The sequence below is a fragment of the Otolemur garnettii genome, unplaced genomic scaffold (genome assembly GCF_000181295.1).
Source record: "Otolemur garnettii isolate 467f Iridium unplaced genomic scaffold, OtoGar3 scaffold00044, whole genome shotgun sequence".
NCBI classification, from domain to species: Eukaryota; Metazoa; Chordata; class Mammalia; order Primates; family Galagidae; genus Otolemur; species Otolemur garnettii.
The window spans coordinates 802443-825408 of record NW_003852439.1 but is presented as its reverse complement, the minus strand read 5'-3'; the positions used below and the strand labels follow the sequence as shown (position 1 = coordinate 825408).

Here is a 22966-nt window from a genome sequence, read left to right as displayed (position 1 = left end):
TCTGAACTTGATTTCTGACATCCCAGCCATTTGCTTGTGGATGGGGTCTTCAATTGTGTCTTCCCTATTTTCCCTTGGAGAGGTTGATCTACTCTGGTTATTTGAGTTGCCAGAGTTTTTCCACTGGTTCTGCCCCATGCTGAGTTTAGCTTGTTTGGAGGCCTTATCAGAACTGTTCAGTTGATGGCTTCTTCTCGTTGCCCAGAGAGACAGGCAGAGAGTGACTGTTGTCTTCTCCAGTTCTCAGGTGCTGGGGCAGCCGGGGTCCAGTGGAACAGCAGCAGCTGCACAGGAGTGTGCATGACCGGATTAGACCTTGTTCAGCCTGCTGGGCAATGGGCGGGGGGGCAGGAAACTGGCAGCAGCTAGATCAGTCCTATTTCAGCCCCTCTGGGTGGAGCAGGGGAACTGTAGTGGCTAGATCAGTCCTAGTTCAGCACCCTGGAGCAGCCAGAGGGTAGGGGAATGGCAGCGGTAGTGTAGGGTACACGAGCGACCAGATCAGTCCTAGTTCAGCCCCACCAGAGTAGCTGGGGGGAAGCGGGGGACTACTTCACCGTCGCCCGTTGGACACGTGTGGTGCTAGCAAGCCGATCTGTGCCCACCCAGTGCGGGAGCCCGGAGCGGGGGACTCCTCCACCTCTGTCCGAGGGACGTATGTGGCTCTAGCAAATAGTTCTGGGCCCTCCAAGAGTGGTAGACCTCTCCACCACCACCTGCAGGGCGAGCATGGCTCTAGCAAGCAGTTCTAGGCCCACCCAGCTTGGGAGCCTGGTGTGGGGAACACATCCCCTGGCCCCCGTGGGGTGTGTATGTCTCTCACAAGCTGTTTTGGCTCTACCTGGATTGGAGGATTTCTCCGCCTCTGCCCGCAGGATACCTGCAGCATGCCTGCGGCCCGAGCGAGTGGTACTGGGTCTGCCCAGAGCAGAAGCCTGCTGCCCGTGAGGCGTGCAACTCTAGCAAGCAGTTTTGGGGCCCGCCTAGCTCCGTGAGGGCAAAGGGACCCAGTCGGCAACTGGGTTAGTGGGGAAGGTTAATACCTCCTTCCCCACCTTACACCTAGTCATTCGTGGTCCCCCAGGTCCGAGACCCTGTTCACTCCAGTAGGCCACTGCTCCCGGGGTTTACCTGGCAAAATCAGCCAGAAATCAGAGTTCAGCAGGGTGGCCTAGTGTGTTTAAATTAGGCTTCTGTCCAGCTAGATTTCTCTCCAAACCTTGGAGTGAGTGGGTGGGGACTCCTCAGAGTTCAATGTTGCAGGTGGGGAATATATACAGTTTTATATAGTTCAAACCTTCCCTCAACCATACACCCGGGGTGCCCCTGTGAATAGTCCTTGGGTGGTCTACTAGGTTTGAGGGGTCCAAATCAGTTGTCCCAGTCAGTACCCGTTTCAGGTGGAAGAGTTCAAATGTCTCTGAGAGCTAGATAAGAGGAGTCTGCTTGCAGTTCAGATATAACTTACTCCAGTGCTCCACGAGGGCAAAGGGACCCACCTGGCAAATGGGTTAGTTTGGGAAGGTTAATACCTCCTTCCCCACCTTGCACCCACTCACTCGTAATCCCCCAGGTCTGTGGCCCTATTTACTCCTGTAGGCCACTGCTCCCGGGGTTTGCCTGGCAAAATCAGCCAGAAATCTGAGTTTAGCAGGGGGGGCCTTGCGTGTTTAAATTAGGCTTCTGTCCAGCTAGATTTCTCTGTAAATCAAAGGTTGCATTCAGCTTTACACTCAGGTGTCAATTCTAGCCTCTGCTCGCCCACTGCCTTTGTCTCAACTGCATTAGCCCCCTGAGGGCAGGCGTTCCACCCAAGAAAGTTAAGTGTGCCCTGCTTGTGTCTGCTGCCCAGGATGGGGTGCTGCTCAGGGTCCCACTGTTTCTGTACTGGCGTCCCCAGAGCTGACTCTCCTCTCCTCAGGCCTGCACCACAGTCAGCATAGAACAGCACCAGCCCTTTCCCCCTCCACTTCTCTGAAGGAGAGGCCCAAGAATCAGGACTCCATAGGTAATAAACCTCCAGATCTCGGAGTGGGTGGGTGGGGACTCCTCGGAGTTCAATGTTGCAGGTGGAGAATATATACAGGTTTATACAGTTTTACAGTTTTATGTCTGGCCAGAGGGTGCTGTGGCATGCCAGCAGGGGTAGGAGGTCCAGTTTTTAGGGAGTCTCTCCCATGGAATAGAGTGGAAGTTTGAACTCTGCTCACTTGTTTGCATGGAGTGAACTGTGAGCCCTTGTTGTGGAGGAGGGGACTCCCATCTGCTTGGTGGTGGATTTTGTACCTTTTGGTTGTATTTTTGGGGTCGCAGCTCGCCTCAGGAAGGTTGAAGTACACTCTTCAATCTTCTCTCTTGTCTCTGCTCCAAACCATCAGCTAATTTGCTAAGCTTCTGTCCTTTCAGCCTCCTTTTGGATGGGAGCTTCTGTAAAAAGCTGGCTGCAGTCCGCCATCTTGGCTCCACCCCTCCTCAAACTCCTCTTTTCAGTCAAATGCTGCCACCTGTTTTTTCTTCTTATTGACTTTTCTGTTAAACTATATAGTGGGGAGATTAGATATCACAGTGACTCTGAGCATCTAGTTTAAGGGATGGAGGGCTGAGATCAACGACCATGTGAAACTCATCCTGGCACATAATCCTCCATCTTTGTTGCTCATCAAGGACTTATACTGTTCTAGTGTCTTCTCTTAGGCCCCTTTAGTCAGAGTTTATTTATTTTTGCAGTTTTTGGCCAGAGCTGGGTTTGAACCCACCACCTCCAGCATATGGGGCCAGTGCCCTACTCCTTTGATCCACAGGCGCTGCCGAAAGACCTAGAATTCTTAGAGCATTTATAACCTTTTACAACACAGTATAAACCCTTCTTTATAACATAATACTGCACAGTATAAAAGCTATCTCCTCAATGCTGAGAACTTAGGAAAACCCTCACTCACACATTCTGTAAATCATAAGCAGCATTACCTAAGCCCAATTCTTTTCTGACATTTGCCCTCAAATGTCTCCCAAGTACTTCAAATTCAATGCATGTAGCACTAAACCCATTATTCTTTCAAGTCAACAGTTCTCAAGCTGGGCTCCTTATTCCCAGAGGACATCTGGCAATGTCTAGAACATTTTTGTCCTGAGATGGTGAGGGTGGTGGTGGTGAGTGGGTAGAAATGATGGTTGCCAAACATCCTACAATGTATAGGAGAGCCTTCCACAATATATTACCCAGATCTAAATGTTGATAGTGCTCAGAGTGAGACACTCAGCCCTAAATATCCATAAATGGGAAGTTTAACCCAACACTTCTTTTCCTTTTTCTTTTCTTCACCCAACTGGTCATCAAGCCCTTTCAACTTTTTAATGTTTTAAACCTAAATCCGCCTGTGTGTCTGTAAGACCACCTCCTGGTTCATGCCTCCATCAATCACCTGGATTGTTTTAAGTATCCTCTGTCACTCATTCTCCACAATGCTGACTGAGTAACCTTTTTAACATGGAGAACCCATTTGTCACCTTTTACTTCCCTATTGCTTTTCAGCCTCTCCTCTCCACACACAAGTCCCTCATGATTAGAGAGTACTTTTTGATCCTCCAAGACTCTGGTCTCATCTCTGACTATTCCTCTCTCTGTCTTCTAATTACAGCCATACTAGATTTCTTAGCTTCCATGCCCTGCATATCCCTGTAACTTTGCATAGTTATTATCCTGCTGCCTGAAAAACTCTTCCTCTGTTCAGCTATCCTCACTAGGGAGCCTTACCCTCTCTCTCTGCCCCTACTCAGAGTTGAAAACTTTTCCTAGCTGTGCAAAACATCTTCTGTTTACCCCTCTGGAACTTCTTTTTTTTTTTTTTTTTTTTGAGACAGAGCCTCAAGCTATCCCCCTGGGTAGAGTGCCATGGCATCACGTTCACAGCAACCTCCAACTCCTGGGCTCAAGTGAGTCTCCTGCCTCCACCTCCCAAGTAGCTGGGACCACAGGTGCCCGCCACAATGCCTGGCCATTTTTTGGTTGCAGCCATGATTGTTGTTTGGCGGGCCCAGGCTGGGGATTCGAACCCGCCACCTTAGGTGTATGTGGCTGGTGTCCTAGCCGCTTGAGCCACAGGTGCTGAGCCTGGAACTTCTTTCTACTACTTTACACCCTGATCTGTGTCCCAGGCAATTGGCCTCTGGAGATTATATCCCTTGCTCTGTTTTCTGGTTGGGTTAGACCAATAGGAGTCACCAGTAAGAGACCAGAGCATGGAGGAGGGAGAGATTGGGGCATTTATTCCTCCTGTTACATCCTCGTCAGGCAGCAGCTGTCTTCCATCATTGAAGCCCCCTCAGCCTCCACTGGGTAGCCCTCTGCTACATGTCTGGTTCTTGTTGGGTTCCACTAACTGCTCTTTGAACTACTATTGCTAACCTCAGAGTCTTTCTTTCTAAATAGCCTGCTTGTTAAATTCTCTTCAATTATGCATCTTCAATTACACTTTCAATTAAATTCTCTTCGGTTATCTACAGATGGTCTCTAACTTAATGTTAGTTTGAATTATGAATTTTTTGACTTTACAATGGTATGAAAGTGATATGCATTGAATAGAAAGTGGCAAGATAGTCTGCATGAGGGTAAACAGCCAATAATGTACAGTGCATTGTGCTGCCAGACAGTTTCATCCAACTGTAGGCTAATGAAAGCATTCTAAGCACATTTAAGGGAGGCTAAGCTAAGCTATGATGTTTTGTAGGTGTATTAAATGCATTTTCAGCTTATCGTAACTTCAACTTAGGATGGGTTTATCAGGTTTATCAGGATACAACCCCATGGTTTGAGCTGTGGTCTCCACCACTAGTAATCAAAGGACTCCTGACCTCTATATAGAAGCTCCACTGTTCCTTTAAATTTTAATTAGAAAAAGTCAGACACAAAAGGGTATTTGCCAAGGAGCAAAGGGAAGCACTTGATCCCTTTCGCTTTCCTTGCTATGAGGAACAAAGGTTACCAAAAGCAAACACTGCAGAGTTGGAAAATGCTTTATTTCAGGGAAATACAAAAGGTAGTGCCATAGAAGGGAAAGAAATGCAATTGGCATGACAGAAGAATGGTTACCTAGTTTTGCTTTGTGACTACGAACATGAACGGGGATCTCAGTGTTTAGGGTAAAACACGACAAGCACAAAATTAGAGTTCACTAGGGACTGGATTCTTTCATTTGATGTAGAAATTATAAGACAACCAGCGGCAATATCTGTGGAGCTGTAGTATCCATCTCAACACAAAGTTCCTCTGTTCTATTTGCCAGATGACCAGGCATCATACACTAGTTTGGCTGCAACTGTGTCTTCAATTGCCATTCCTGGAACAGACAGAAATTTGGTTCACCTTTGGTCAGGGCAACTCTCCCTGAAACAACTCAGGCCCCATGACTGGCAGTTTTCTGATGCGTGTCTATGCTGCTAATGCCCAGCAGGGTTAATAGGGACTGATCCCCAGAGGGGATTTCAGGCTTAGATGGTCTGTGAAGGGCAGGTGGAGGCAGGAGATGTGGTACTAAGCAAGAAATGCCCAGCGAACAAATTTTGTATCCTTCAAGGGCTAATTCAGGGGTCAGCAAACATTCTGTAAAAGGGCAGACAGTAAATATTTCAGGCTTTGTGGCCATGTGGTCTCTGTCACAATTATTGAACTCTGGCCTTATAGTGAAAAAAGTACCCATAAACAATAGGTAAATAAATGAGCCCAACTGTTTTCTAGTAAAAGTTTATAAGCACTAAATTTTGAATTTTATATCATTTTCATGTGTCATAAAATATTATTCATTTGAAAATATAAAGACCATTTGTAGCTCATAGGCTATACATTCTAGCAGTGGGCCCTGGGTTTGGCCTGCAGGCTGTGGTTTGCTGACCCTTGGTCCAGTTCAACCTGTATCTTTTAGCATCTCCCTTTTGTCTTACAGATTTGGATACACACTTTAACCCCTGCACCCACCACAGAGATATAATAAGTGCTTAAGATGCATCTGTTAGATGAAAAGATGAGAGAATAAACCCCCCAAAATAAAACAAAATGCAGACTTTTGGCTCCTCAAGGTTAAGCTCGCTGACCCCTGGCCCACTATGAACTCTGAAACATTCAGACACAACTGGATCAGTGTGATGTCTTCAAGGCAGACTCTAGATAAAGTTTTTATTACCTTTGCCTGTCTTCCAGAGCATGAGAGATTTTAAAAATATTTAACCACCAGCAAAGCATGGAAGCTGAACAAGGGCATGGGTGCTGAATGGCCAGAACATACAGGTCTATCAAGCCTTAATGCTTTCATTGCTAGATCATGAAGTATAGAAGATCTTGAGAGAGGGACAGAGGGTACTTTGGAGGGGTCAGGGTGGGAACTATTTACCAGCCAAGCAGGTGGCAATGTTTCAATATTTTAGTGCATCAGCTGACCTGTGTACTTCTGTTTCCTTAAAACTGGTAGAGTGGGAGTGCTGGGCCAAGGGGCAGAATGAACCCTGAAGAGCCCACCCTTTGTTGGGTTTCTACCCTCTACAAGGTACCCCATACAACCCAGGTGCTGAGTCTTCCCATGGAAGCCTTCCTCAAAGCGGCAAGTGAGGGGAATAGGGAAGGAGGGAAAAAGACATCTCAGGATGTTCTTCCTCTCTGAATTTCTTTTGAGTTGGGTCTCTTTGCCATTTCCCTTAGGGTCACCATCTTTTAACCTCTTTGTCCCTTGCCCCCCACTTCTGAAGGTTATCATCTTCTGAGTTTTAGTAAGATCTGTATCTACACACACATCTCACTTAATCCTCCCAACTCATGGTAACAGGTGTTGAGGAAATTGTGACTCAGAGAGGCCAGATCACTTGCCCAAGGACACTCATCTGGGGGGTGGCAGAGAAGGGACTCCAGCCCAGGACTACTCAGTTTCAGAATTCACAGGCTTAACCACTACACTAAGACTTGTAAATAATTGACCTGAATGGATTTCACAATGATTCAGCTACAGAGCCTGGTGATTCATTCTTCTTTCACCAATAGGTGAACCTGCCTTGTACTTTGGTTGAATTTGTGCCCGGGAGCAATGGATCTTACCCAAAGACTTGAACACCGTGGTCTTTTCACAGTGGGCTGGCTTCACTCCCTTCAACACTTCTCCCAGCTCAGCAAAGATCTCTGCCTGTGAAATAGAAATAACACTGACCTAAGCATGAAGCTAACATTGGCTCAGGGTTGGCCTCTGACGCCGGGACAGGGTGTCTCTGAACTGAATGAGGGATAAACTTAATAAAAAGAGAGATAAACTTAATAAAAAGATCATTTATAAACTGGATGATATCTGGGAGGATGAAGCCTCCTGAAATCCTTTCTGGGTATCATTTGCCTTTGTGATACTGTGAATGCAGAGATCCAAGTTGTTATCTGGAGCTCTGTCCTGCTACATCACCATGTCAGTGAGGAAACACGCAAGTTTTTACTTGAACATATATTTCAGCAGCACTCTTCTTCTGTGTCCTGATTACAACTGAAAAAGATGACCAGTCCTATTGTGCTGGCCATATTGGGATAGTTTCTAGGCTGCCACAGGTTCCCATTCATTTCCCAATCCCTGTGTCACAGGACAGTCCAATGGAAAAATCCATCTAGCTTGTCCCTCCTTGCAAAGGGGACAGGAAAACATGTCACCACCATAATGGCCATATTATTTTGGAATGAGGTTTAAAAGGGTTGCAAGATATTTTGGAGCTCCTTTCCCACAAGGAAGTGGGATGACTGAGGTCTAGAGCATGCTGGAGAAGCGAATGGAACCCTGGGATCCAGGCAAGGCCATCTAGGCTCACCCCTGACAGCAGGACATCTCCAGACTCCTTCAGGGCAGCCTCCCGGGAATCCACATATAGCACAGCTTGCTTCATGAGCACATCATCCAGCTCCCTCCAGTCGGGTCTGCTAGCTCCAACAGCTGAGAAACAGCAAAACAGACCCTGAGTCTAGAAACAGTCCCAAGGGAATACTAAAGGGCCAATGGCTGGGAGAGAGGTTGACAAAGAACACTTGTGAACTCTGATTTGGAAGACCTCCTCATTCCCCAGGCCAGGCCCCTTCCAATCAGTAAGCCTGAATACTTACTAGGAATTCCTTTCCATTTCATGCACCACCTCATTCCTAAAAGATTTCAAGATAACTTAGCATTCATTTATTGTGTACTACCTGTGGATGTTTTATACATAATATTAATGGTCCTCACAATACACTTTGATGTCTGAGTCCCACTCAACAGATGCATGAGTAATGGCCCAGAGAAGCAAAGGTCCTGGCTTAGCTTACATATGTGTCCGATAAATGAATCTAGGTCTGAGAGAGCACCATGGCTTCCACACCTCTTTGCTTATCATTTCAATTTTTAGTATATGTGCTATCAAAGAAGTACACTTCTTTGCTTATCAAGAGCAACAACTTCCTCACAAAACCCCTGAAACAATCATTTGGAGATTGTTCATACCCTATACTCCTTTCCTTCTGTCAACTTGCTATTAATCATTTTCATTCCTTAACCTCAGTGCTACTTCTCTCTTAACTTGTGACAAAGGCCCCAATGTTAGGGTCATTTAGAGGCCCCAATAAAAGGCAAATGGCTCCATTCTGGCTCTGACCTTTCATATCCTCTACAGGGCCTAGGACCCCAGAGTGATGAATCCAAAGCATCATGCCTCTTGGCGCTAGGATGCAGGATAAAGCACAAGTTGCAATCAAATGACCACAGGGCCACACAGGTAGTGAAAAGGAGCCAAGCTGGTCAGAGGGGCTGGATCTGAAGCAAACGGGCCCTTCCAAATGGGACAGTCACCATTTTTCAATTCTAGCTAATTGCTGCCAGGTGTGAATGCAGGTCTACTGTTACCAGATAGTCCCTTTTTTAAAAAAAAGAGAGAGAGAGAGAGAGAAGCAGGAAATCTATTTGCATATGTTATGCCTTGATCTTTAGATCACTCTGTGTTCCAAACAAAACACATCTGAGCTGGATCCAGCCCATGGCCAGAAGTCTTTGAAAATTCCTCTAAAACCTTATACAAATATAAGGCAGCATTTATATGCCTCTTGCACTGCTGTCCGGTTTTCTTTACTTTTTTCTCCTCTCCTGCTATTCTCCCTCACTCTAATTTGCAAAGAGAGTGTTGTAAAAATGTCTGTCTTGAAGGTCATTGTGTGGGGAGTTCTATAGAACAAAAAGTACTAGCTAATGAAGCTTGTAAATAAATCATAAGCTGGTGGGGAAAAACCCCTCAGTTTCTCAGGCTTCCCCTCCTAACTGCACTATTCCTCCTAGACAGCTAGGAATGGCAATGAAGAGGGTGAGTTCTCAAAGGATTGTCTGAAGCCACTCAGACAGGCAGAGGGGGGCCAAGAAGCAAAGGAACACTCCTGACTCAGACTGGAGTGTTCTGAAGGTCTGGCCTGGCTTCAGTAGGGCTAGAATGGGTAAGGGAAGTGTGGTCTTGGGGACAGGAAGAAGGAAATGTAAGGTTGTCTGGAATTGGGCCAGCCCCTCAGCTGAGCTGTTAACTAAAAATTTCCTCATCATCTGCCCTTGTTATATACTTTTCTTAAGTCTATTTTGTGCCTCTGTGAACACATAAACCTATTTTGTTCCCAGGGCAGGGAAATATAAGAAATGTATTGACTCAAAAATCAAGCCAGCCCTTCCTAGAAGGAGATTCAAAGTGTGAGAGGGATCCAGCATGAGGGAGATTCTTTGTTGCTGGCTTGAGGACAAAGAGTCCATGTGACAAAAAAATGTGGGTTGTCTCTTGGAGCTGAGAGTGGCCCAAAGAAAATGGGCTCCCTCCATCCTACAATGTAAGGAACTGAATCCTGCCACAACCACACGGTCCCAGAAGAGCAACACATGAGACTACAGCCTTGAAAATACCTGATTTCATCTTTGTACAATTTGGGGCAGAAGGCCCAGCTAACCGAGGCCCAGACTCTTGAACCACAGAAACTGTGAGATAAGGTGTTTCAAGCTAAAAAAAAAAAAAAAAAATCAAGTCAGTCTCACTGAAAATTTGGCTCTGTCTTTGGGAAATCATTTTAGGAAGAACTAGTTCCTCTTGATTTTCCAAGTCCTTCTAAAAATGATCCTATTATTGATAAAGCCAGCCTTGACATACCTCTTACCTACCAAGTCACCTCTTATCTACTTCCTGGACCTGCATCCTAACAGAGCCCCATGCAGATGGAGACCTTCAATTTATGTTGTCCCATTCCTTAAACATGCCATGTTCATTACCACCCTCAGGGCCTTTGCATTTGCTGTTCCTTCTAACTGGAATTCCTTTCCTTCAACTCTTGGCATGGGCTGGCTCTTTCTTATTATTCAAGGCACAATTCAAAAACCACCTCCTAAGAAATCTTCTTAGATAACTCTGTTTGAAAGTACCTCCCTCTACTTCTATCTTCTACTTCCACTATCAGGATCTCCACACAGAGTTTTCAGGACTCATTTTTAGCTAGAACGATCTACTTCATGTTTATTTATTCACTATCTCCCCTCACTAAAATGTGACCACCAGGAAAGTGGCAACCTTGAGTGCCTAGTTTATTGTGGCATCCCAGCATCTAGAACAGTGCCTAGTATGTGGCAGAGATTCCATCAACATCTGCCTTTGGGAAAGTTACTTAATCTCTCCATGTCTTGGTTTACCCACCTATAAAATGGAAGTTGTGGTAATAATAGTTCCTAAAGTGGTTATAAGGATTAAATGACATAATACATTTAAAGAATTTAGAACAGTAAGTATATATTAAATATAGGTAAACTTTTGCTATAACTTTCAGAGCCATCTGAAGATCTTCAGAAGCCCAGGCTCCCTTTTGTTTAGAGTTCCCTCCCTTGCTCCTCATCCTATCACACATATTAAAAACCATGCATATGTCACATTACATGTCTTTTGTACTGAAATATATATATATATATATATTTTTTTTTTTTTTGAGAGAGAAAGTCTCACTTTGTTGCCCTCAGTAGAGTGCCATGGCATCACAGTTCACAGCAACCTCAAACTCTTGGGCTTGAGCAATCCTCTAGCCTCAGCCTCCTGAGTAGCTGGGACTATAGGTGCCTGGCTATTTTTAGACATGAGGTCTCACTCTTGCTCAGGCTGGTCTTGAACTTGGGAGCTCAAGTACTCCACCTGCCTCCACCTCCCAGAGTTCTGGGATTACAGGTGTGAACCACCATGCCTGGCCTTGTTTACTGAAATTTTTTTTGAAAAGTTTTTTTTAAATAATTACAAGTGTCGTTAAGAACAAATGATTCATTTGGCCTTTGTGCCTTAAACCTCATCACATTTAAGAATTGAGCTGTGCTCTTTCTATGCCACCATAAGGGTGCACATTAATGTCCTGGCTGAGGCTCCTAAGAGTATCAACAATGCTGAAAAGAGAGGCAAACATCAGGTTTTTCTAAGGCCATGCTCCAAAGTCATTGTCAGGTTTCTAACCGATGATGAAGCATGGTTATATTGGTGAATTTGAAATCATCAGTGATCACAGAGCTGGGAAAATTGCTGTGAAACTCACAGGCAAGTTAAACAAGTGTGCAGCAATCAGCTCTAGATTACTCAAAGATCTAGAAAAATGGCAGAATAATCTGCTCCCATCCCACCAGTTCAGTTTCGTTGTTCTGATGATGTCAGCTGGCATCATGGACCATGAAGAAGCAAGAAGAAAACACATAGGAGGGAAAATCCTGGGATTCTTTCTCTAGGGATATAGTACATACTGAAAAATAAAATGCCTCGGAAGTGTTTCGGATTGTGTGTGAAAACCCCATACTGTACCCCAGAAGTGCATTAATGTACATAGTTACCATTCAATAAAAAAAAAAGCCTCAATGGAAAAAAATTCAGCTGTGATTGACTATCTGCTATGTTATATTATACAACACAAATTAATTAAATATATATTAGTTTCAGGTTTGTAATTTCCTTTTCATACTTTGGGGCTCACATGTTTCCAGGGCCCTTAAAAAACATGGGAATTTTGCATTATAAGTAAACCAGCTTTGCAGATGTCCAGTCTAGGGAGAATACTGGCCATCACCTAGCCATGGTTTATGGAGCCACTCTACTTACCATTGATGTGAGCCCCTGGCTTCACCCATTCACCAAATAAAATGGGTTCTGTTGCCATGGTGACTGTGATGATCACATCTGCACCTGCCACAGCCTCCTGGACTGATGAACAGACCTGTACCTCCCCTGGCACTGTGTTTGCAAACTTCTCTGCATTTTCTCTGGTGCGGTTCCATATCCTCACCTTCATTGAGGGTAATAAGAGGGACATTAGTATCAACTTGGGGGCTGTTTATTACACCAAGCTCAGGGATGCCAAGGGAAGGTTAAACCATTCCAAGATTGGGGTTGTGGTTACTTAAATCATTCTCATTCCCTAGGGTGAACTGACATTTGATCAAAGATACAGCATTAACTGGGACAGGTAGGATTACTGGATCCCTTTAAAGAAGGCTGGAAGTTTCTTAGTTCTAGGTCAGAACATTAAATAGCTTAATAGCTACTATATAGTGTAATGATTAGCAGAGCAAGCCCTGGAGTCAGGTAGTGTTAGAACCAATCCTGACTGTCACTATTGATATTACTTCACCTCATTCAACCTTAATTTTCACATCTGTGGGTAAGGTCAGTGTCAAAGTCATATTTTATCTTGGAAATCCTGGAAAGGAGTTGCAGTGGGATAATGGTGCTTTGCATGGATCTCTGAAGAGTAGGTAGGGAATGAAAGATCAGAAGGGTTTGAAGGTGAATGGTGCAGTCAATGACAATGTCAAGAGTGGTAGCTACAATTAAAATTCTGGAAGGGGCAGGGCAGAATGGGAGTAGGGTGTCATTGGCCTTACCAGAAACGAGGAGCTTACTGGCTTAACAGGCTTCAATGTTTGGGTTGGGGGATGTCAACCTTCAACCAAAAACAAGGCCTAAAGACTCTCTCATAAGAAAACACAGGGGGACCTCTGTAAGTTGACTGCATAAAGGACTCTCACAAGCTGGTCGATATATAGAGATAGTCAACATAAGGAACTAGGCCTCCTGTACTAACATGTTCCACATATGTGGTGCATATCTAGTCTATGAAAATTTGTTCAACTCAAGGAGGTCATCAATGTAGGGAGGTGGTCAATTATGGAGGTTCTCTTCTATAACAAATATAGAAATATTGGGACAGGTAGTTAGCTGGATCCCATAAATCCCCCACTCTATGTCTAAGTAAGTTCATCGACCAAGGTAAAAAATGACACATTTTGCCCAGTCATAAGTGAATGGTTAACCATGTTGCCCTTCTTGATAGAAAACTATGCAAGTAATATACAAAAATTAGATAATCTGGTAAAGTGATGATGTTAGAACATGATACTCAGTGAGAAGACAGGATATGTAACAGTATATATCTAACATGATTCAAATTGTGTTATAAAAAGCTGATGAGAGAAGAATAGAAAACATGCACTATTTGTCTTTGAAAACAGATAAAAAGGCATTTTTTATTGTTTTCTTTCTTACAGTCAATATTTACTAATGGGAAAGTATTACTTTTATCATAAAAAGTCATACTTTAAATCTATTCTACCCTTCTCATTTGCATACATAAAATAAAAATAGTATCAAAGATTCCTAGGAGGAAGCATGACCAAAGTGTGTAGGTTTTCAAAGCAGTGTGCTGTGGCTTCCTGGTTTCAAGGGCTCACCCCCAGTTCCTTGATCCATAACCTTAAATACTTAAAAACTCCAAGATTTTCCAAAGAAAAACAGAGAGGGAGACTAAAAGGACAACTAAATGTATGCAATGGATATAATGGAATCTTTTAACTATGTAGGCTCCCAGCATTCTCAGACATACGCCCTGTGAACTGAGAAACTGGTAAAAGATGATCAGATCTTCTACTCCCTGCCCTCTCCCAACACCTCTGTCAGGTTTTCTGGGGGAAGTCATTAAAGTAAAAGAATGGTTAGATCAGATTTACAATCTAATTATTTCAGGATAACCTGTGCTGTGGTATAGGAGTACAGACAGGTCACTGGCTCCCTTCCTTCTTCTCTGCCAACCCTGCCCTTGGACTTACCTCCTTAAAGGAGAACTGCTCTGCGAAGACTTCATAATGGCTGTAGGCCTGGACCCCAGCCCCAAGGATGCACAACACTTCACTGCTGGGGGGTTTCAAGAACTATTTGAGAAAAACAAGGTGGAAAAGGTTAAGGGAGACACTAGCTGTTGGGTAAGAAACAAATATGGTTTGAATGTTTGAATACCAGGGTGCTTCTGCTCTACCATCAGCTCTGCGGCCAATCAAGGAAATGTCATTCTGTGTTTCAGTGTCCCTTTCATACAGTGGGCAGGGAAGGAAGGAGCATCTAATATATGCCAATGCTTTACCAGCATGATCTCATTTAGTCTAGACAATGGCCCTATAAGCTAGAAACTTTAATTGTTATTTTCCTCTTAAAGATGAGGAGATTGAGCTCCAGAGAGTTTAAGTGACTTGTTTAGTTCCATGATTATTAAAGGGCACAGTGAGGCTCCCAAACCACATGCTCCATACTCCAAAGTCCATGTTCTTTCTTCTGTGTCACCCCATTTCAGGTATGTGCTAAGAAACCACTTTTCAGAGCCCTGAACTACTTTTTTAAGAGCTACCTAGAACTCATGAGTCCTTGCTTCCCTGAATTCTCAGCTGTATTTGCTAGGCCCATTCTTTGTTGATACTTTCACATCCCCTGTCTTCCTTTAAAGACGAAAGTAAAGCTGGTATTTGTGGGACCTCCTGAGGGTGTATGTGTGTCCGTCCATATTTGAGAGTATACTTCTGTGTTCAACTCAACCAAGTGTCACCAAAACAGTGAAGTTTTTCTGACCTCTTTGATAGAATGCAGCATGCCACAGCACTTATTTGTTTATAGATTTATTTTCCTGTATTGGTCTTTAAGCTCCATGAGGACAGCAGCTCTCTTATTTGCATAGAATTAGTATATGCCCACTCTGACTTTCAAGAAGTACCACTAGGTTTCTTAACCTTGGCACTACTGACATTTGGGTCAGATAATTCTTAGGGAAGGAGCGTGTCCTGTGCCTCACAGGATGTTTAACAGTATTCCTGATCCCTATCCCTTAGATGTCTGTACCACTTCCCACTTCTGCCCTCAGCCCCCAGCCCCCAGTTGTGACAATGAAAAAACTCCATACTTTGCTAAACATCTATGGAGCAGGTGACAAAAATCATGCTCTGTTGAGAATTATTGGCATAAAGAAAAGACACTACTTTCCCCTCAGATCATAGTATTAAGTAAGACTCTCTTCTACCTTTTCTCTATTTTATTTAGTAAAATTTGAGCTCCTTGGGTCTGTTCTTATTTATAATGCTACTTACTAAAATTCTAGAGTATAATCTTAGAAGTGAAAAGTTTTATTAACTATTAATTACCAGCAGAAAGATGTCTTTGAAATATCAGGAGTTAATCATATTTCCTGTAGCTACACAGGGAGAGAGAGACCATTCTATGCCATAAAATATAGTTTAAAGATTATGATTTGAAAGGCTTCTAAATAACAGTATGCACAAACTAGCAACCTTATACTCCCATCCAATAATAACCCTAACCTGAAACTATAACCCTAACAAGTGCTAAGAGAGCGTAAAATGGGGAATCTTGATCTAATCTGTGAAATTTGGAAAGGCTTTTCCTATATAAGGGATATTGGAGCTGAGATTTGAAGGATAATGGGAGATTAGAAGGATAATCCAAGAATTAGGTGATTTTTCCCTTAATTATTATAATTTTTTTTTTTTTTTTTTTAGCTAATAGGAATCTATTTTTGGAAAGGCACTTGCACTTCAGAAATCATTACAGTGTTTGGTAAAAGTAACCTTCAACCTCCAAAAGTAAAATTTTAATTCTGATTGGTTGTCTTACTGCCTTACTTGATAATTTGTTGCCTTGGTAATAACGTTACAATGGACTTCTCTTTCTTTAAATGGTATATATGTTTATAAGATTAAATCGTAATAAATTAGTAGCACTTCAGTCTTTTCCCATAAGCATGCAGGTAATTAACATGCATGTGAATCTGCTAGGTTTCTCTTTTAAACAAGAGTTTGAAAGTCTGTTTCATTTGCACTTGTTAAATGTCTTGCTCTGTCCAGACCTTCCATCTCTTCAGCCCTCCTCATCCTTTTCTACCTTGCACTTCCTGCCTTCCAGTTACAATTGCCTTCTGGCTTTCCCCAGCACACATGCTTCCTGCAAACACAAGCCTTTGCACAAGTTTTTTCCCTCTGCCTAGAATGCTTTTCCCCTGCCTCTCATGAGCAACTCCCCTTATCCTTCAAATCTCAGCTCCAACATCCCTTATATAGGAAAAGCTTTTCCAAATTCCACAGATTAGATCAAGATTCCCCATTTTACGCTCTCTTAGCACTTGTTAGGGTTATAGTTACACATTCATTGGTATGATCTTTGGATTACATTGTTGTCTTCCGCTAGACCAGTATTTCTCAACTTTTTTTTTTTTTATCTCACGGCATACTTGAAGCTATAGTTAAACTTCCATGGCATCCTTAAATTACATTGATCAAAAAAAATGTATAAAAAAAGAATATACTTACTGTGCTTTGAATTTCTTTTGAAAATAATTAGTGATCTTTAACAACTTTTGCAGTATACCTAAGATCCTCTCATGGCACACCAGCTAAAAATTACTACACTAAACCCTATGCTCCATAATGACAGACATTGTATCTGGTTTGCTCACCATTCTTTGCTTCATGCTGAGCACAGGGCCTTGGTACTTGGTAGACATTCAAATATTTGTTGAATCAATGCATGCCAGGGATAAAGCCTGATATGTACTGTAACTTTGAGAAAACATATCATAGAGTCCTCAGCTAAGGTTATGTGAAACCCACATACAAAGAAGTTATTGTGTCCATCAGACCCCAGAGCTTGGTATACTTCTCATCTTCTCCCCTAAAGCCCTACATGAAAAGAGAAGTGGTAAACAAGAAAATATTCTACTTTCTCTAAGGAAAAAAGCAAAATAGATCCTTTGTTCCTTATTGAAATAGCCCATCTGAGCCCCTGGAAATAAAGCTGTAAAGTTTCAGCCTTAACTTTGGAGTGTCAACCCAAGGTTTCTTAACTCTTCTGGGAGTAGAGAGTTTTGTTAATGGAACAAAGTACAGTGTTATTGAAGGCTAGATCTATAGCAGTATGTTCCTAAGCTTGGTTATCATCAGAATCAACCATGTTATTCCTTTTTTTTTTCTCTTAAGTCTAGTTTTCTGGGTCTCATTCTCAGTGATTTTGATTTAGTAGTTCTGGGAATTTGAATTAAAAAATAATTCCCCAAGTGATATAGTTTGTGTTAGAAATTACTGATCTGTAACAAGAAGGACCACACATCCTTACAAGAACCTGCAGGTACCTAGCTGAATGACTTCAGGAAACCCTAGTTTCCATTTCCTTCCATGTAAAATGAAGCCAGTAATACCTACTCTGCTTTCCTCATAGAAACCCAAAGTTCAGGCAATGGGTTGGAAATAATTTTGGAGAAGACCAAAGTCCTTTGAAAATAGTAGGCAATATTATGAGACTCATTTTGTTCCTACATTACCAGCAAACATAGCAAAAAACCCCTTGATTACTTCGATCTGTGTTGGGTCTGGATATAATTAAAAACCAGTTCAACAGGGTGGGTCATGTAATCTGCTCCCTATACAATTACCAGATTAATCTTTACATTCTTCCCTCCCCCTCATATATATAGAAAATCTTAACATACACTCTGAACACCTGGTTTTTGCTGCTCCAACCTTTCCCTTGGTTATCACATTTCCTTATGCTTAAAAAACTGTGTTCCAAGAGCTTGTACTTCTCCATTTACTGTGAAAAATTCCAGACTCCAAATGTTTCCATGGAAGCCTGCTTTGTAACCCCCTACTTCTTAACTCTAACCTCTAAAAATACTGTTTTCTTGTAGGATGCCTCAATATTGCTTAGGAACATGATCACCCCCACCACTTCCTCTGTCTGCAGTATTTCTCCACATTTTCTATGTGGCTCACTCACCACTTACAATCTTTACTCAGATGTCACCTATTCAGTGAGGTCATTCCTGGGTATTTCTAGATGTTAAATCCTCTCCCACTTCCTCCAATATTCACCATTCTGCTTTATTTTCATTTTTCTAACATACTATGTGATTTTTTTGGTGGTTGTTTTAATTTTCTTAGCAAGCTCTAAACTAATTTTATAATTTGCATCATCTCACACAATTACCAAATTACATTAAATCCACATAATTAATATTTATTATTTTTATCAATTACTAATTATTATTTAGCAATAACTAATTATTATTTAAACTCAAAGTTTTTTTTTTTGGCAAATCATAGTCTGTGTTTCACTTTTTATTTTTATTTATACCACCCTGTGTGTGTGCCACTCTGTTTTGTTCACTGCTGTATCAAACATTTATTTCATTATTCATATATTTATTTTTCATACCTAACATTTAAAAAAAAATTATTTATTTTTTATTTTGTTTTTATTTTTATGTATTTATTTTGAGACAGAGTCTCATTGTCACCCTGGATAGAGTGCTGTGGCGTCATAGCTCACAGCAACCTCAAACTCTTGGGCTCAAGCCATCCTCTTGCCTCAGCCTCATTAAGTTGCTGCCACTATAGGTGCTCACCACAATGCCTGGCTATTTTTTAGAGACAGGTTCTTGCTCTTCCTCAGGCTGATCTCGAACTCCTGAGCTCAAGCAATACACAACCTCAGCCTCCCAAAGTGCTAGGATTATAGGTGTGAGACACTATATCTGGCCTCGTGTCCAACATTTAGAATAATGCCTAATACATGATAGGTACTCAGTCAATACTAATCTAATGAATATAGGACTCTGGCTTAGATCTTTGCAGCTTACCCTCTGCTTCTTATGCAATACTAGCTCTATTCTATGGGGCATCCATACTGTCATACCAGGAGCAGTGTGGTACAGAGATAAGGAAGCAGTCCTGGAGGCAAAGTCAGAGGTCAAATTTTAACCTTTCTGAGCCACAATTCCTAATGGAGATAATCCTACCTACTTTGCAAGGTTGATGGGAAGATCAAGAATCATGCATGTAAGGTACATGGACTCTGGTCATGCACATTAATGGTAGTTAATAATTTCATGAATAACTGTGCTAACCTGCTAACTTATTTAGCATATGGAGTTTCAGCTATGTCCCATGGAAGACCAAAAGAAGTTCCTCCCTTCTTAGTCTCTCAAGATTGAGACACCTAAGCTTACCCACCAGTTCATGTTAATAGTACTGCCAACACTAATCTTACCTTGGTGGCAATGGCAGATACTGCAGCTGTTCTCTTTGCAGTTATGACATTTCCATCCATGACCTTGGGGATAAAGAGAGACAGTAAGTATAGGACACTCCTATCCACTATTTAAACTGAGAGATGTTTCTAAAAGAGTAGACCTAGGAAGTGTTATAGTAGTCTACAAAGAGCATGTGTTTGTGTTAGACCTGGGTCCAATTCCCTCACTTACAAGATATGCAACTTTGAACAGTTTAGTCTATAAGCACTGGCTTCCTCACCTGTAAAAATAAAAATAATGCCAGTGATTTGTGAGGATTAAATGCTTTGGCACATCTGGAAGCATCTAGCTCATGATGATCCTGTAAGAACTGCTTCTTTTCTTTTCTTTCTTTTTCTTTTTTTTTTTTTTTTTTTTTGGCCAGGGCTGGGTTTGAACTCAACACCTCCAGAATATGGGGCCAGCACCCTACTCCTTTGAGCCACAGGCACTGCATTATTTTTCTTTTCTTGCTCTGGGATTCTCAAAACACCAAATTAAGTAGGACCTTGTGAGATAAGATTGCCATTTGACATCTGACAAGGGCCATGAAACTTTAGCTCAGGGGTTCTGAACTCCTGCTGCACATATAGATTTGTGAAGATACAGATGCCCAGACATCACCCTTAGATTAACAGAACCCGAGTCTTTAGGGGTGTGACCCAGACAGCCTTGTTTTTGAAAGTTCCTCAGGTGATTCTGGTGCATAGAGAGGGTTGAGAATTATGCCTGGCTAATAATAACAACCACCCTTTGCATTGTTCCCATTTATATGTTACAAAAATTCATTTCAGCTCACCCTCCAAAGTTGGCATCATTATTCTCACTTTACAGATGAACTGAATCACCTAGCTACTGGGAAGATTCAGCTGTCATCAAGATTCAAAGCTCCACATTTGTAGGCTTCACTGGGTGTGTGTAGTTTGGGAAGAGCTAGATCCTCTTCTCAGAGGAGTACTGCACAGCAAGATTCTTTGATGGGCTGGAAATTCAGGGGGAAGAAAGGATAGTCTAGGAGCCAGCTTGTTGGAGCACACAGGCCACAGGAGTTAAGAGTGTAAATCCCATAGTCAGACAGACCTAGGAGTTTTGTGTGATCTCAAGCAAAGTGGCTGTACTAATCTGAGCCTCCGGGACCTCAACAGAAGCTGAGGAGAAGGGGAGGTAATAAAAACGTCCACAGAGAAAATTTTCAGAATTGAATGTGATTGGTATCTACTGCTTGTCACAAAAGAAGCTCCCAATAAGTAGCAGTTAAAGAGGCAGTGAAGCATTGTCTTAAAGGGAGCATAGGTCATGGACTCAAGCTGAGCAGCTCTGAAGTTCAGCTGTGCTACTTATTAGCTACACAAACTTGGGTAAGTGGGGCATTAGTTGCTTTCTGACTCATTTCCTTATCTGTCAATTGGGAATAATAATGTACCCACCTCATAGAGTGTTCTAAGTATTAAGAGGGTTAATACATGTGAAGTGTTTAGAACAGTACTTGACAAATCAAAAGAACTCAATAAATGTGAGGTACTGCCACTTTTTGATACTATGATTAGATGTGAAAACCGGTCACTGGTACCCCTCAGAAAAGACTCCAAGGGATCATAGAACACCTTTCCATATTAAGGACTCAGCAATTAACTTCCTTGGTAATGATTTAGTTCAAGCTGTGTATAGGGGGTAACTGAGTATAGGACAAGGACATATACCAGAATGACATATATACATGCTTGGAGCAGCAGTACATGCTGCAGCTGCATCCTCAGTAGTCCTAGAAACAGATAAATGATTACAGATAATCCTTACTGTCGCTGGTATCTAGCCACTTGTAGAGGGGCACATGTGGTCACATTCAAAACTCCCCCTTGCTCAGAACTAACTTCTGAGCCTAGCTCTGGACCCAAGGATAGAGAGATGCTCACCGCCATTAGGGTGCCATTGCTCGGCTCAAAGAGTAGCACAGTAGCCTGATGTGAGGGGATGCTGAGGCCCTCGTAGAAGGTGACCAACTTGGTGGTCAGCGCGTCCTCAGCTGCACTGTAGGCAGGCATGACCCCTAGGAAGCTATGAAGAGAGAGGGAATGGCTTCAACACTTTTCAATCAATGCTAAGGTCTTTTATAAAGTCCCCAATGTACATGCACCTTTCTTTGCCTTCCCCCCACTCCCATCACTGCCCCACTGGCCCTCTCCTGTTCCTCTATCCCCCTGCCCTCCCCGCAGACAGCATACACAGTATGCTCAAGAGTCTGGCTTCATATCAGAAAAATATCGCATGGGCGGCGCCTGTGGCTCAAAGGAGTGGGGTGCCGGCCTCATATACCAGAGGTGACTGGTTCAAGCCCGGCCCCGCCAGAAACTGCAAAAAAAAAACAAAAAAAAAAAAATCCGCAGCTCTACAGCTCTACGCAAGCTTGGGTAAGTCACTTAACCTTTCCAAGTCTCAGTTTTTCACTAGTAAAATGATGGCGTTAATATCTACCTAAGTGGGGAGTTGTGTTACACCTCTAAAGCGCCCATAGGGCACAGTGGGTAGCGTACATTAAGCGGTAGCTGTTATTGGGAATGATTAAGCAAGCTGTCTCTTCCCCTTTCCCACCGCTTCCCCTCTTCCTCCTTTCCAGCTTCACCTGCTCGTGGTCCCCAGTCTTTCCCACTCACCCCCTGTGTTTGGCCACCGGCACCACCGTGCGCACGGGCTGCGTGACCCCTCCGTCCGGGCCGCTGGAGAAGTTGGCCAGGGCGGTCTCCAGAGGCGGGATGAGAAGGCTGGAGCTGCGGAGGTGGTCCTGCACAACCGCAGCACTCAGGAACGCTGGCATCCGGCTCATCTCGCCTCCTGCTTCCTAAACTCGGTCCCACACCGTAATCCACGTTCCACTAGCTGCACCCTATATCAGCGCCCCGCGGTGCCGCTGTGCCACCTGCCGGTCACCGCCCAGGCGCCAGGGGCGGAGCAACACCGTCCCGCCCCTCAGACCTGTCTTCTCCCCTCTTCGCCCACCCCAGCTCCTAAGGGTGGGTGAGATGAGTCCCCTCCGGCGACGGATTCTCCACAATTGGATTCTAGGAGGCGGACTGGGAGTTAGTATTCTTGGATCCATTTTCTTAATCTCTGTTATCAGCTGTGGCCACATTCCTTGGCAAGACGTGTTGGTAGAGGGTGTGCCGGGTCCCCTCCTCCCCACCAACTCCGATGTTTGCCACTATCTTGGTGGTCCCAGCCTGGGTAATAAGAGACAGGGAAGCAGACAATGGAGGGGGCTTCCCTATTTCTTAAAATTATTTTCTGCTGTTGAGAAATAGATGAAAGAAATCTTTTGTGCATATGCACTAGTACATTTTAAAACTACTAAGAGTAGGCTATAAATAACTTACCACAACAAATAAGTGAGGTGTTGGTTATGTTAACAAGTTAGATGTAAGCTTTCCACATTGTATATCAAATTAGCACATGTACCTCATAAATGCATTAGTGTACACAGTTATGATTTAATAAAAAAATTAAAATAAAAAAATTTTTGCCTTTTATTTTCAGTTGTGTCCTTACCTGGAGTCT

General features: G+C 43.1%; 1 protein-coding gene across 1 annotated transcript; it reads right to left on the bottom strand.

Annotated features, from left to right (window-relative positions):
• Positions 1–4995: 4995 nt before the first annotated feature.
• CRYM (crystallin mu) lies at positions 4996–22654 on the bottom strand. The gene is made up of 8 exons (XM_003790691.3): positions 22069–22654; positions 21331–21472; positions 19396–19458; positions 14124–14225; positions 12121–12304; positions 7825–7946; positions 7079–7163; positions 4996–5336 (listed from the first exon to the last, which is right to left on the bottom strand). Exons 1-8 carry the CDS (start codon positions 22236–22238, stop codon positions 5272–5274), a joined length of 933 nt encoding a protein of 310 aa, XP_003790739.1. The 5' UTR covers positions 22239–22654; the 3' UTR covers positions 4996–5271.
• Between the last annotated feature and the right edge of the window lie 312 nt (positions 22655–22966).

Excerpts from the sequence above, each read along its gene's own strand:
- CRYM (XM_003790691.3), bottom strand. The coding sequence starts at position 22,238 with ATGAGCCGGATGCCAGCGTTCCTGAGTGCTGCGGTTGTGCAGGACCAC. Across the intron at positions 12,305-14,123 it reads AGCAGTTCTCCTTTAAGGAG|GTGAGGATATGGAACCGCAC; the intron begins GTAAGTCCAAGG and ends CCCTCAATGAAG. Across the intron at positions 7,164-7,824 it reads GAGATGTCCTGCTGTCAGGG|GCAGAGATCTTTGCTGAGCT; the intron begins GTGAGCCTAGAT and ends TCTATTTCACAG.